The sequence below is a fragment of the Drosophila ananassae genome, chromosome XL (genome assembly GCF_017639315.1).
Source record: "Drosophila ananassae strain 14024-0371.13 chromosome XL, ASM1763931v2, whole genome shotgun sequence".
Classification (NCBI taxonomy): domain Eukaryota; kingdom Metazoa; phylum Arthropoda; class Insecta; order Diptera; family Drosophilidae; genus Drosophila; species Drosophila ananassae.
The window spans coordinates 17180842-17194160 of record NC_057931.1 but is presented as its reverse complement, the minus strand read 5'-3'; the positions used below and the strand labels follow the sequence as shown (position 1 = coordinate 17194160).

The 13319-nt window shown below is 34.1% G+C and overlaps 1 protein-coding gene across 5 annotated transcripts in view; it reads right to left on the bottom strand.

Moving 5' to 3' along the window:
• LOC6503215 (dynamin) overlaps nt 1-13319 on the bottom strand; it is a 128020-nt gene that overhangs the window by 99426 nt on the left and 15275 nt on the right. For all 5 annotated transcript variants that reach the window (XM_044716688.1, XM_044716689.1, XM_044716690.1 and 2 more), the window contains exons 2-7: nt 12299-12372; nt 11479-12235; nt 5757-5873; nt 5474-5702; nt 5258-5415; nt 4371-4477 (exon numbers count right to left, since the gene is read on the bottom strand). In XM_044716688.1, coding sequence (XP_044572623.1) covers nt 4371-4477; nt 5258-5415; nt 5474-5702; nt 5757-5873; nt 11479-12235; nt 12299-12372 — 1442 coding nt within the window. The remainder of the gene's footprint in view (nt 1-4370; nt 4478-5257; nt 5416-5473; nt 5703-5756; nt 5874-11478; nt 12236-12298; nt 12373-13319) is intronic.

The window sequence follows — 13319 nt, the reverse complement described above, 5'->3', positions numbered from 1 at the left end:
TTCAGTGCGTTACTGCGGATATTTGCGGACTTCTCTCGGCAGGTGCGCTGTATATATATTTTTAATGCTAAAATATCTTTGGCTGGATATGGCTTATGTGGTATGATCTTTTCAAGCTTGAAGTGTTTCTTAATATTCCGTAATTCCGTTGTATCTTAATATTTTTAATGCTAACTTATCTTCGGCTGAGTATAGTTTATGCGGTATGATCTTTTTAAGGTTGAAGTGTTTCTTGATAAAGAGAGCTTCACCTCTCGCCAATCGCAGTCAGTAGTGAATGAATATGAACCGTTATGGGTTCGCTGATCCTTGGGTACTCCATTCTAATCTGCAGTTTGGTTTGTACTTTGTTTTTTTGCGGAACCTTTAAGGGATTGCGTCGGCGGGACAGAATAGGACTGTAGCGGTAAATCTCTATATACTTGAATGCTGTATATCTCATTCATCTCTCGATCATGCTAAGTTAACAGTGGGTGCACTGTTAACTCTTTTCCGTAGATTTCGGTCACAATGTTGCCGTTATGCAACTTAATTGGAATGCACCTTGACAAGTCTGGGTTATTAAGATGCGCCTTCACATCGCACACTTCCACTTCCATTCATTGCCGCGTAGAAATTAACGCTTCCAATCTTTCTTTGCCACCTTGTTAGGTGCTAATCATCGCACCTTTGATCTGTCGAAAAAAATCAGGGACAGTGTTAAAAAGAAGAAGTTTATATTTACCCAGGTCGGTGGCCTTTCCTCTTAGTGTCTTTCAACATGCTGCATTTCTTCACGTTGCTATATACGGCTGCTGTGGTGCTATGTATAAACGTGCTGATGATTAACGGAAGCTCCTCGAGTATGACTTGCTGGGCCGCTACTTGAATGCTCTTTAGTGCATCTGTAGGTTGAAGAAATTTAGTTTCCAGTATGTCAATGAAGTTCATCTGCATTCGAATTTTGTATTTTTCTTTTATGACCCTTGCTTCCGACGCCCTTTCCACCTCCAACCGAAGTTGATTCATGGGCAAGCCAGGATTTCCGCTACAGTCAATATCGACTGCTTTATCGACTTCTTGGTGCAGAATAATGGGAATCGATTTTCAAATCGTTTAAGGTATTTCGGGAATGAATAGAAAATTATTCCGACTGCTACCGCTTTTATCGTGGAGTTCCCGAGCAGGCATTGCGTCTGCACGAGTTTAAGATAATCGTTGTAACCATATTCTTTGCAAACTGCAGTGGATTATTTTATAGCTACAGCCCACGAGGCAGTTTTTGTAACTCCAGTCAATGCTCCCAATGCCGTCTTCGACGACGACCCACCCGAAATGGTAGCAATATCCACAAACGAAAATCACAAATTCGACACACCTCTATGTCTATGCTCTGCTTTGACCTGCGTACGTGCTTTGACGCGATTGTATACGTGTGTATTTCTTGCGATCTGCGTGTATTGCTAGCGACGTGACGGTGTTTTACTACATTTTATTTTACTACGCACTTTAATTTGCTTGCTGACTCTTCTTGTTTCTAGGGACGAGACACCTTTTGCTCTGTTTTATCCCTTAACGTGCTAATCGACGTGCTCACTCAACCTAGCGCTTTGCTGATTTCAACGAAATGATTTTTTCTCAGCCTTGGTTTAGAAGTTTTAAAAAGTCAATGTGAATGTTTTCTTTTTATCCAAATACATTTACAGAATACATTTTAACGTTGAATCTTGTCCGATCGGATCGCTAGGTGATGATCGCTTAAATGCGTCGTTTTTTATCCCTCTCAAGACTGACTCTTATTTGTCATGGCGGTGACTTATAACTATTATATACACTGCTAAAACAATAAGTACACGCTCATAAGATTTCTTCTATGTCACGTAAATCTTTTTTTATTACCTCAACGAACCAATTCCAATTTCATTTAGTTTTCTGGCATAATGTTGATTATAAAAATACTTATCATAAGAATATTTCATAAAATTTATAGAATTTATTATCGATTAAACCTAAAAAACATAAAAAAGGGTGGGTCAAAAAAATAAGTACAGCAATTCTTCAAAGCCTCTAACTTAAAAATAAAAAACATTTTCTCAATTTTTTTCGTTTTATAGTATTCTTATGCTAATACCCAGTATATCCCCGACTTTTTTTTTAAAACTTTTGTTATCCGTTTCGGCATGCTGGGCATTTAATTTATGGCACATCTCCAAAGGACTTTCGTACCTTGTCTTTGCTGCAATTCTTCATTATTTTGAAATGTGTTTGTGCCAATCCGACGATTAAGCTCTCTCCATAGGTTTTCTATTGGGTTTAAGTCTGCAGTTTGACTTGGCCACTTCATAATGTCCACCTTGTTTTCGGTGAACTAAGCCTTGACCAGCTTTGATGTGTGTTTTGGGTCGTTGTTCTGTAGAAAGACCCATCTCAAGGGCATGTCTTCCTCAGCATTATGTCAGACAATATATTTTTATACCCAAATCGGGTCATAGTATCGGAAATCCGATGAATCGGGACAACACCATGCCAAGAAAAACAGTCCCAAATCATAATGTTTTCGCTTCCGTGTTTAACGGTCTATTTCGAGTACTGGGCGTCGAATTCTTTGCCTTTGGGTCGACGAAACAAGTCGTACATTCTTTCTGTAGTCGTTACCGAATAGATTTATTTTTGTTTCGTCGCTCCATAGGACATTATTCCACTTTTTGGAACCCTCTGGTCCAGATCATGCCAAATGATTTTGGGCTAACTGTTTCCTTATCTTTAAATTATTCCCTCGAAGGAGAGGAACTTTTCTGGCTATGCGTCCTTGTAAGCCAGCATTAGTAAGTCTACGACGAACTGATCTAGACGATATTTCATGGTCAATATGAGCAGCAATGGATGAGCAGCAAAGACATAGGATTCGGGTGTCGGTCGTTTGACAGGATTTCTTCTTCCGAACTCGAGTTTCGAATTGAACCTTGAATTTTAGGGCATTCTGGACCAAACATAATGACTGCCCAAGTCTTTTAGCGATTTCCCGAAGATTTTATCCTTCCTTTTGCAGAATTAAAGCAATTTTTCTTTTTTCTGTAGTACAACTCTTTTTTTTGCCCAACTATAGAACTTTTTTTTCCTGGGATATACTTAAATATGCTAGGAAATAATAAAAACCAACATATCTTAACTCAAATCTAGCTTTAATCGTTTAAAATTTATCAAATACACAGGTGTACTTATTATTTTGACCAGACCAAAATCGCCCACCCAGCAGAAAATTAAGCTTAGTATTGAATACACGAGGTGCCCATATTTCATTCTTGTTTTAGAAATTACATTTAGATGTAACATTTTAACTTATCAATATAAAAAAATTGACGGGTGTGCATTGCATAAAAATCGAGTTATATCGAAACAAATAAACACTATATCTGTGTACTTATTATTTTGGCCAGTGGTGTATATATATATTTTTTTTTTGGTAGGATCCTTAGTTCTAAAATAAAATGTCCTTGTTTTTTCATATAATTTTGTAACATCAACACAATGAATTACGCTATATAAATCTGAGCTATGAATACAAAACATCGGCATTATAAAATACATATTTCAAAGAAACTTTTACTTTACATCACTTTTTATTAAAAAATTAATAACACAGCCACACAAAAAATAATATTTTTTCGGATCTGGAGGTCAGACCATGTTTACTATATGTTTTCGGGGTCGCTGAATCCGAATCCGAGGTCCAAAAAACCCCAGCACGTCAGGGTTCTGACATAACCTCAAAAAACCTCATACAAAATTATATTCGAGTCCGTGGGTCAGACCACGTTTATTATATTTTTTTAGGGTCGCTGAATCCGCATCCGAGGTCTAAAAAATTCCAGAATGTCAGGGTTACGACATAACCTCAAAAACTTGATAAAATTTTTATTTTCCGAGTTCTGGGCTCAGATCATGTTTACCATATGTTTTTGGAGTCACTGAATCCGAATCCGTCGTCTGACCCACGGACTCGAATATAATTTTGTATGAGGTTTTTTGAGGTTATGTCAGAACCCTGACGTTCTGGGGTTTTTTGTACCTCGGATTCGGATTCAGCGACCCCGAAAACATGTAGTAAACATGGTCTGACCTCCAGACCCGAAAAAATATTTTTTTTTGTGTGGCTGTGTTATCGAATTGAATCGAACATATTTAAATGACGAATATATAATATTAAAGTTATAGTTCAATTGATTGAGAACAATTGAGAACCATAGTACCGAAGAAATATACCATATAGAAATTATTTGGGAGTAAACATTAAACAAATTCAACTATTACCTACAAATGAACCAATTATTGTAGAATAAAATATATTATATATTAGGTAAGATAATTTATATTGTTGAATTTTTTCATACCTTTCATAATTCCCAGATTTTGAATAACCATGTGACCCTTTCGTATAACTTGGTTGCCAAGCTGACGAGTTCCAGTTTTATTTGCATTTTCTGATTTATTTTGAGCGCTATAAAAAGAAATTTTTTAATAACACATATTACAAAAAAAAAATTGACACAAATGTATTAAATGAGTTTAAAGTATGAGGGTATCAGTGTTTAAGGTTCATTGAGTCTCCATTTAATAATAATATATTCGAAGAATATTCTTTTGTAAATTTTGCAAAGACTGAAAAAATGAACAAGTTACAGGAAATCTCCGCAGGCGTCTAATATTTGTTACTTATTTAATTAATTAATCAATTGTTAATTTTTTAATTTTTTTTTCAATAGCACTTACAAACCAAAACCACGACATCGCCTCAAAAGTGTCGACGCATAATTTTACCGGCTTCATAACCTTTAGGCTCGTAAACTAAAGTCTAGAACAAACACATGTACTAGAACAAACACCACCCTTAGTTTCTGGGCTTTGGTTCTGAGAAGACTAAAAGTATGCGTCTATAAAAATAAAAATTGGCTTTTGGTGGTCTGTGTCATTGCCAAAAAAAAAAAAAATTAAAAAATAGAAACCGACCTCAACATACAAAAATATTTAATAAGTTAGGACTGTGTAAAATGTGAAGACTAGAACAGTAGATTTTCTCGAATGACACTTTTCAGGATAGCACTTTAATGTTTCAAAAGTATTGGTAACCAATCTAGACCGACGGACGTTCAAATACTTTAGACCATTTTTCAATGTTGCCCCGGGTCATTGCAATATTTACTATGTATGTATTATTTATTAAATTTGTATGTATTATTTATTTAATGTTTATTTTTTATTAACTACTACTTATACATACTTGGCAAAACCAATAAAATCCTCATGATTTGTATTCATGTAAGCCAACTCAAAATCAATAAGCAAAAGAATTTGCTCTTTGCAACTATGTTCCCTTTGGCGCACATGAGTTGTAATTATTCTTTCAGTTTCTTCACGCAAACGGGGATATCGGCTCATCTGTTAACACAAATAAATGAAATTCATAAGACATTTTTTGTATAAACTTCTATATTACCTTAGCCGTGCACATACGAACAACTACAGACAGTTCCTGAACAACTAGGTCAACGCATTTAATAACGGGTTCCTTCAATAGGGCTATCTGTCGTTTTACAATTGCTTCAAAAGCCATATCAGGCGTAAAAAGACCGACACGAATACCATGAATATTGCGAATTGCAAAAGAGATCTCTCTACGCAATTCTTTCTCATCGCACGCCATTTTAACTATTTCAAATCGTAGACTGAAAATGTAAATCAAAGTTGTATTCTAGTTTCCAATACTTAGTGAAACTTACCGTTCATGAAAGATCCGATTAATCTTGGCACCACCTGAGAGCTCATTGGTATTGACCAATGCAGAGCCGCTTCCCTCAATAGTTCTTTCAAAGTCAGACTGCAATTGCTGAATCATTCTACAGAAACACATTTTGATTATCAGGTGACTTCATAATACAGCTTTAACAAGTACCACTGAGAGATTTCATTTTAAATTTAAATGATAACAGATATTTATTTAAAAAGTAGTTTTATCGGGCAACTTCAGATGTCAGATAAAATCATTTCGCAACAAGAAAGGAAAGCTAACTTCGGCCGGGGCCGAAGTTTATATACCCTTGCAGTTGAGTCGTAGTCCGCTAGGTGGCGACACGCATCTTATATTATTAGATATAAAGCAGATCGTATATAGTCGGCCGATCCTTATGAAATTTGATATATCGAATTATTTTTCCAAAAGAGGAATCCATTGAAGCTCCCATACTTAAAACAACGTAAAACAACGAAGTTATGGCATTTCCTAGGGTATAAAAAGGGGTTGATATATATATGAAATTTAACAAATTCTCAAAATCGGCTGGAAATGTATTTGAAAAAAATTAAGAATAAACAAGAAAGGAAAGCAAACTTCAGGCAGAGACGAAATTAATATACTCTTGTATTTAAGTTTATTATTTTTAATTAAATCTTTGATTAAATTAAAATTTTTATTATTATTATCTTACAAAACTTAAAATTACCGTTCCGGTTATTACTTTCATATTTAACAAAACGACAGCTCTTATTAAAGTGAAATGAAAAGAGAGAAGAGTATTATGCATGGTATGTTCAAAAGTAAACAAGACTTTTTGAATCTAGCGCCCATTGGTGGCACCATCTATATGTCGACTGATGCATTTGAATCTACTATCTTTTTCTGTCAGAATTTCATTAAATTTTTTAAGACAGTATGGCAGAAAATTGTGTGCACGGCTTGTTCCGCAAAAATTGACTGAGGGCCGAAAATTGCTCTGAATCAAACATTCAAAGGATATAATTTAACAGGTCTATAAGGAAAAAAACTTCCTTTACAATATTGTGACTGACGCCTTCTTATCGATCCATGCTTGTGACCAATTATTTAACCATAAATCATTTATTTTTCTAACTTTTCAGGAAAATGCATCGTTATAAAAGGAAAACGTTATGCAGACGTAGAGCCCATTCAAAAGTCCGCCATATTGGCGGCCCTACCAACCAACGAACTAAAATACTCGTTCGACATGATTTTGGACCGTGCAAAAAGCTGTATTGTCGCAGAAGGAGACTACTTTGAATAAAATAAATTGATTGTTTATTTTGAGACGCACAAAGTAAAGTCGGTACTATCGACCTTAGCAATCCTTTATTATATATATTCTGACCAAACGTAAAATGTGTCTTTTATATATGTTTTAAAATGATCTCATTTAAGTGATATGAAAAATTGAAATCTTTTTCATGTTCATGTTGTATTTTATTTGATAGTTTTAGGGGATACTTTGATATCCTATATTCCAGTAATAAAGTGGGATATCCATTACTTTATTTTTTGCTCAATATCTGTTGATTGATCGCCAATTGCCACTTTAATAAGACTTAGTAAATCTATACATGTTAAATTAAGAACATGAAGAAAGCCAATTATCTCAACTTATCCGATCTACAAAATGTCACCTATAGTTTTAGCTGCCATATAACCAACCAATCGGAAATTAAACAAATTTGGCGTTTAAGGGGGCATGCGCACTTGTAACTTTCAAAAAATCTAATTTTTTTGGCTTTTTCTTAAAGTTGGATCTTATTGGAAGTTCTTATTGGATCTTCTCTTTATGAGTCTAACAATAAGGTTGCAAATCTTAAAATAATACGTTAACTAACAGTTTAATTTAACTGGATAGAGCCTACATGGTCCTAATAATTAAAGCTGGATTAGGACCATGAGGTCTAGGACCACAGCTACAAATTCGCGTGAGGGCTCTCGCGAGATGATTTGGATGTACTGATAGCCTGTTGTAGTACGTTGTTGTAATTTTTGCTATCTCTTCTCTGACGAGTGGTATGTCAAGGTCCCTGTGAATGTTTGCATTCCGAACGTACCACGGTGCCCCGGTGATGGTTCTGAGAATTTTTGACTGTGTTCTTTGCATTATGTCCACACTGCTGTTACTGGCATTCCGCCGTGAAAATTCATTGAGATACACATGTATAAAAGGAGGGACGTCCGGTTTATGTAATAGTGAGTTGCAACTTTAAACACGTTTTTCTCAAAACTACGTTTTTGAAATCGGTGACCACTCTTACTCGAAAACTAGTGACCCGATTGTCTTTAAATTTAGCATGCTTTTTTAATACATAATAATCTAGTACTTAATCGAAAGATTGATTTTTTTATTTAAAATTTTTTTTTTACAGCTGAAAAACTACCGCTTTTTTTAACGAAAAACGATTGTTCAACTTTGATAGGTCGCCATTTTGTCAAATATTTTTTTTTTTTAATATCCATCGATTAAGTACTAGATAAACTTTCAATAAATGTAAATCCGTTCCATTTTTTGATTTCAAACCTTCCAGATTTCCACAGTCTTGGTCACCGCGACCCGTGTTTTTTAGACGGACCTCACTTCGACGGGGCATAACTTTGAAACTGCTCAATATTTTCTACTTTTTTTTTCAAATTTAAGTTAGAATGATATACTTTCACATATTAAAGCGATATGTATTTAAAAAAAAATTCAATAGTTTACGAGAAAAAAATTCGGGAAAAATTTCTATTTTTTGGCGCTCCAACTGCGCATGCCCCCTTAAGATAAAAACTTGACTTTCTTAAAAAATGCTTTGATAATGATATTCCCAAGGCGATCGAAAAACTATATCCGATATTTGCATATATAACCAATCAGAAATATATTTAATATAAACTACTACATATATGTTAGGATTTATCAACCTTAGCGCCGTAGTTAAATTTATTTTTGCAACGCAGTGAAGGAGACATCTCCGACCCTATAAAGTATATATATTCCTGATCAGGGTCACCTCCTGAGTCGAGATATGCATGTCCTTATGTCCTTTTCTACGCAAACTAGTCTCTCAGTTTTAGAGCTATCGAGTTAAAACTTTGCACACATCCTTCTTTTGCAGGCAGTATATAAGTCGGAACGGCCGGGTTCGGTTGACAATATTCTATAGCTGCATATAACTGATTGGTCGGAAATGCGATAACTTTGGTGTTTTTTAAGCTAGAATGATGGGACATTTTGGGCAATCTAATCTGTTCTGCTAAATTTCATAACGATCATAACGTTTCATGAACGATCGGAAATGCAAGGGTATATTAACTTCGGCTCTGCCCGAAGTTAGCTTTCCTTTCTTGTCTTGTTTAATTTAAGTTGGTACGTATGCACGTAAAAAATGTTATGAACTAAAAAAAAAGTATGGTGTACACAATTACACTAGCTTTATAATATGTAAATAGTAACAACATATAGTTATATTCAATAAATGCATTCTATTGGGTAGAAAGAATTTATCAGAGGGTGATCTGAATCTGAGGGTGATGGAATCTATGTTTTGCTTGTTTTGATTTTTGGTTCATTGGAGCCTAAACGTTATCGAGCATGTCGAAATTAAGAGTGATGATTGTTAGCTGTGGGACATTATTATTTTTAGTTTTGTAAAAATGATTTCGTACCTATGAAAATCACAAAAATTAAAAAATATTTATTATCTTAATAGCAGAAGCTTGTGAGGTTTTGTAGTTTCACCCGCTATAAAAATATATACATACGTAAATGGGTTCCCACGGCTAAACATTAGACCCATGTGATAATGAAAGGAAAAAACAATTGATTTATTTTTTTGCAACGTTATTTCTTTACTTCATGCGTCTTTTTTCGCATCAATTCTCTTACTCTTACTCTTTCTCTTTTACATCGGTCGTTTGAATTTAAGTGCAAAGATAGAGAAATATTGTCTACTATCTTTGCGCGTTATGGCTTCATGGTTATCTCCTTTTAATTTTTTAAGACAATAATGCCATAAATAATTAAATGAAAATAATATTTAATGATTTATAATAATACTAAATATAAAAATTTTTAAATGTCATTTGAGGTTTGCTTTTGTATATATATTTCATAAACAAGGTATTTTGCAAATATGCTTTAAATAATGTTAAATGTGTATGGTGATATGATTACATGAAATTATTTAAAATGCTCACTTTAAAATTAAAAAAAAAACCTGTTCTCGTCCATTAACATCTACAATTTATCTACAATTAGACATCTACTAATTTATCTACACTTATAGTGATTTTCACCCTTAATACTCAATAATCAATAATCTAGCCTGTTTCTGTTTTGCGAATTTGGTACATTTTTATACCCTTGCAGAGGGTATTATAATTTTGGTCAAAAGTGTGCAACGCAGTGAAGGAGACATCTCCGACCCTATAAAGTATATATATTCTTGATCAGGATCACCTCCTGAGTCGATATGAGCATGTTCGTCTGTCCGTCTGTTTCTACGCAAACTAGTCTCTCAGTTTTAAAGCTATCGAGTTGAAACTTTGCACACACCCTTCTTTGCAGGCAGTATATAAGTCGGAACGGCCGGGATCGGTCGACTATATCCTATAGCTGCCATATAACTGATTGATCGGAAATGCCATAACTTTGGTGTTTTTTAAGTTGGAGGGTTGAGACTTTCCACACATATTATATTTGACCAAAATATCTTGTGTACAAAATTTCATAAGGATCGGCCGACTATATCCTATAGGTGTCATAGAACGATCGAAATTGGCATAACTTTGTTGTTTTTTAAGTTAGAAAGATGGGATTTGGTACAGATTCTATTTTGGGAAAACCAATCTTGTCGAATTTCATAAGGATCGGCCAACTATATCCTATAGCTGTCATATAACTGATTGATCGGAAATGCTATAACTTCGTTGTTTTTCAAGTTAGAAGCATGGGAGTTTCAATGGATTCCTCTTTTGGCAAAATAATTCGATATGCCAAATTTCATAAGGATCGGCCGACTATATACGATCCGCTATATATCTAATAATATAAGATGCGTGGCGCCACCTAGCGGAATGCGACTCAACTGCAAGGGTATATCAACTTCGGCTCCGCCCGAAGTTAGCTTTCCTTTCTTGTTTTTGGTCCTTTCTCATAAAATAAACATATTTGAAAAGTCGTTTGTATTATATTGATTTAAATAAACTAATTTTAATCGATCCTTACGAAAATTTCACTATAAAATCAATTTTCTAATTAAAATGTTTAAACAGACTCTTTCCGATCGTTAATTTACATGGCACCTATAGGAAATAAACGGACGATACTTATAAAAATCGGATTACGTTGCCCCAAATGGAATCCGTAAAAGGTCCATACATCTAGTTAAAAAAAAACAAAGCTATGCCCATTCTGATCCTTCAATTATAGGACATTATATGTTTTATGACCCTCTGCAAGGGTATAAAAATTAATTTAAAAAAAAAAACATCAAACCTGTGTTTACCACAGGTTTGAAGATATCTTTTTCTATTTGATATTTATTAGAAACTTTTATCATTTAGATTTATTCTAAAAATAAAAAAATAATAAATCAAAAATAATAAAAAATGAGTAATTATTATTTTTTGGAATTAAAATATAAATGTCAAAAATACAAAATATTTATTATATTTTTTTGTATGCCTATACTTACTGAAGCATAGCTTTTGTCTTAATACTGGCATCCCCTGGCTGAAAGTGCTTAAACTCTTCTACCTCCTTTTCCAAGGTCAACATTTGCTTCTGCAATTTATCGCGCAATCCGGGTAGTGTATCTCGAATATGATTAGTCAATTGTTGGTTCAGGACTCTTTGCAAGTAAGGAGTACCAAGGCGATCGGCCATGTGACGATATGATGGATGACTTAGAAAAAATTTTCGTTCAGCGGCCAATGCCTGATGAATGTCTTTGCGTCCCTCAATATCCTTTTGTGATCGATTTACAACACCAATATATCCGCGCCGTAAAGGTAGCAACTTGTTCTCTAGAATATCTCGAGCATCAGTACCTTCGTCCATGAGATCCAGTTTTGTAATAACTCCGATGGTACGCACTCCTTGAGGATCCACCTCTTTCGCTAGTTTCAACGCATCTGAATTAGCTAAATCCGTATTTGCTGGTGTAACGGCAAGTATTAAACATGTCTCTTTTCGAATAAACTGAAAAATCATTTGCTTTATTTGTTGCTCAATATCTGCAGGTTGATCACCAATTGCCACTTTAGTAAGGCCTGGTAAATCTATTAAGGTTAAATTAAGAACATGAGGGGAGTAAACGCGCAAATTTATCGGAATGTTGGATATGCCTTTATTACTACCAGTCACGCGATCCGTTTCATCCTCTATTTCCTTTCGAATCTCATCAAAGCTGGAAAACTTTTTACCCTTGCAATGCAAAAATTCTCCGTATTCTGATCATAAAGATTAATCAATATAAAATGAAACCATTTGAAAACAGTTTAAAGCTAACTTACCAGTCACTCCATTAATCAATTGCAAAATGAGTGGTCTACGGGTGACAATACCAGAACCGCGTGGCAAGAAATCTCTGCGAAGATGAACACATAATTCAATATTACAATATATTAATTATTAATAGATGCAGAAATCAATGAATACTTCTAAGAGTAACAGATTATTATCTATTTTTTGTATTCAAGGATCCCTTAAGGGGGCATGCGCAGTTAGAGTGCCAAAAAATAGATATTTTTTCCGAATTTTTTTCTCGTATACTATTGAATTTTTTTGAAATATCGCTTTATTATGTGAAAGTATATCATTTTAACTTAAATTTGGAAAAAAAAGTAGAAAATATTGACCATTTTCAAAGTTATGCCTCGTCGAAGTGAGGTCCGTCTGAAAAAAACGGGTCGCGGTGACCAAGACTGTGGAAATCTGGATGGTTTGAAATCAAAAAATTGAACGGATTTACATTTATTGAAAGTTTATCTAGTACTTAATCGATGCATATTAAAAAAAAATATTCGACAAAATGGCGACCTATCAAAGTTGAACAATCGTTTTTCGTTAAAAAAAGCGGTAGTTTTTCAGCTGCAAAAAAAAAAGTTTTGCATAAAAAAATCAATCCTTCGATTAAGTACTAAATTATTATGTATTAAAAAAGCATGCTAAATTTCAAGACAATCGGGTCACTAGTTTTCGAGTAAGAGACTTCAAAAACGTAGTTTTGAGAACAACGTGTTTAAAGTTTCAATTCACTATTAGATAAACCGGACGTCCCTACCTTGAAACATGTGTATCTTAATGAATTTTCAACGGATCATTTCAAAATTTTGTGAACACATTTCTAAATATATGCACTTTAAGAAAATGCAAAAAAAAAAATTCGATTTTTTGAAATTAACAAGTGCGCATGCCGCCTTAAACCTGCAGTTGCGCGGTAAAAATAATACGTTTTTTAAAGTTATACAAAGAGAACATACACTATTGAACATTATTATTTATCAACTTTGTTAAAATTACACATTAACATTA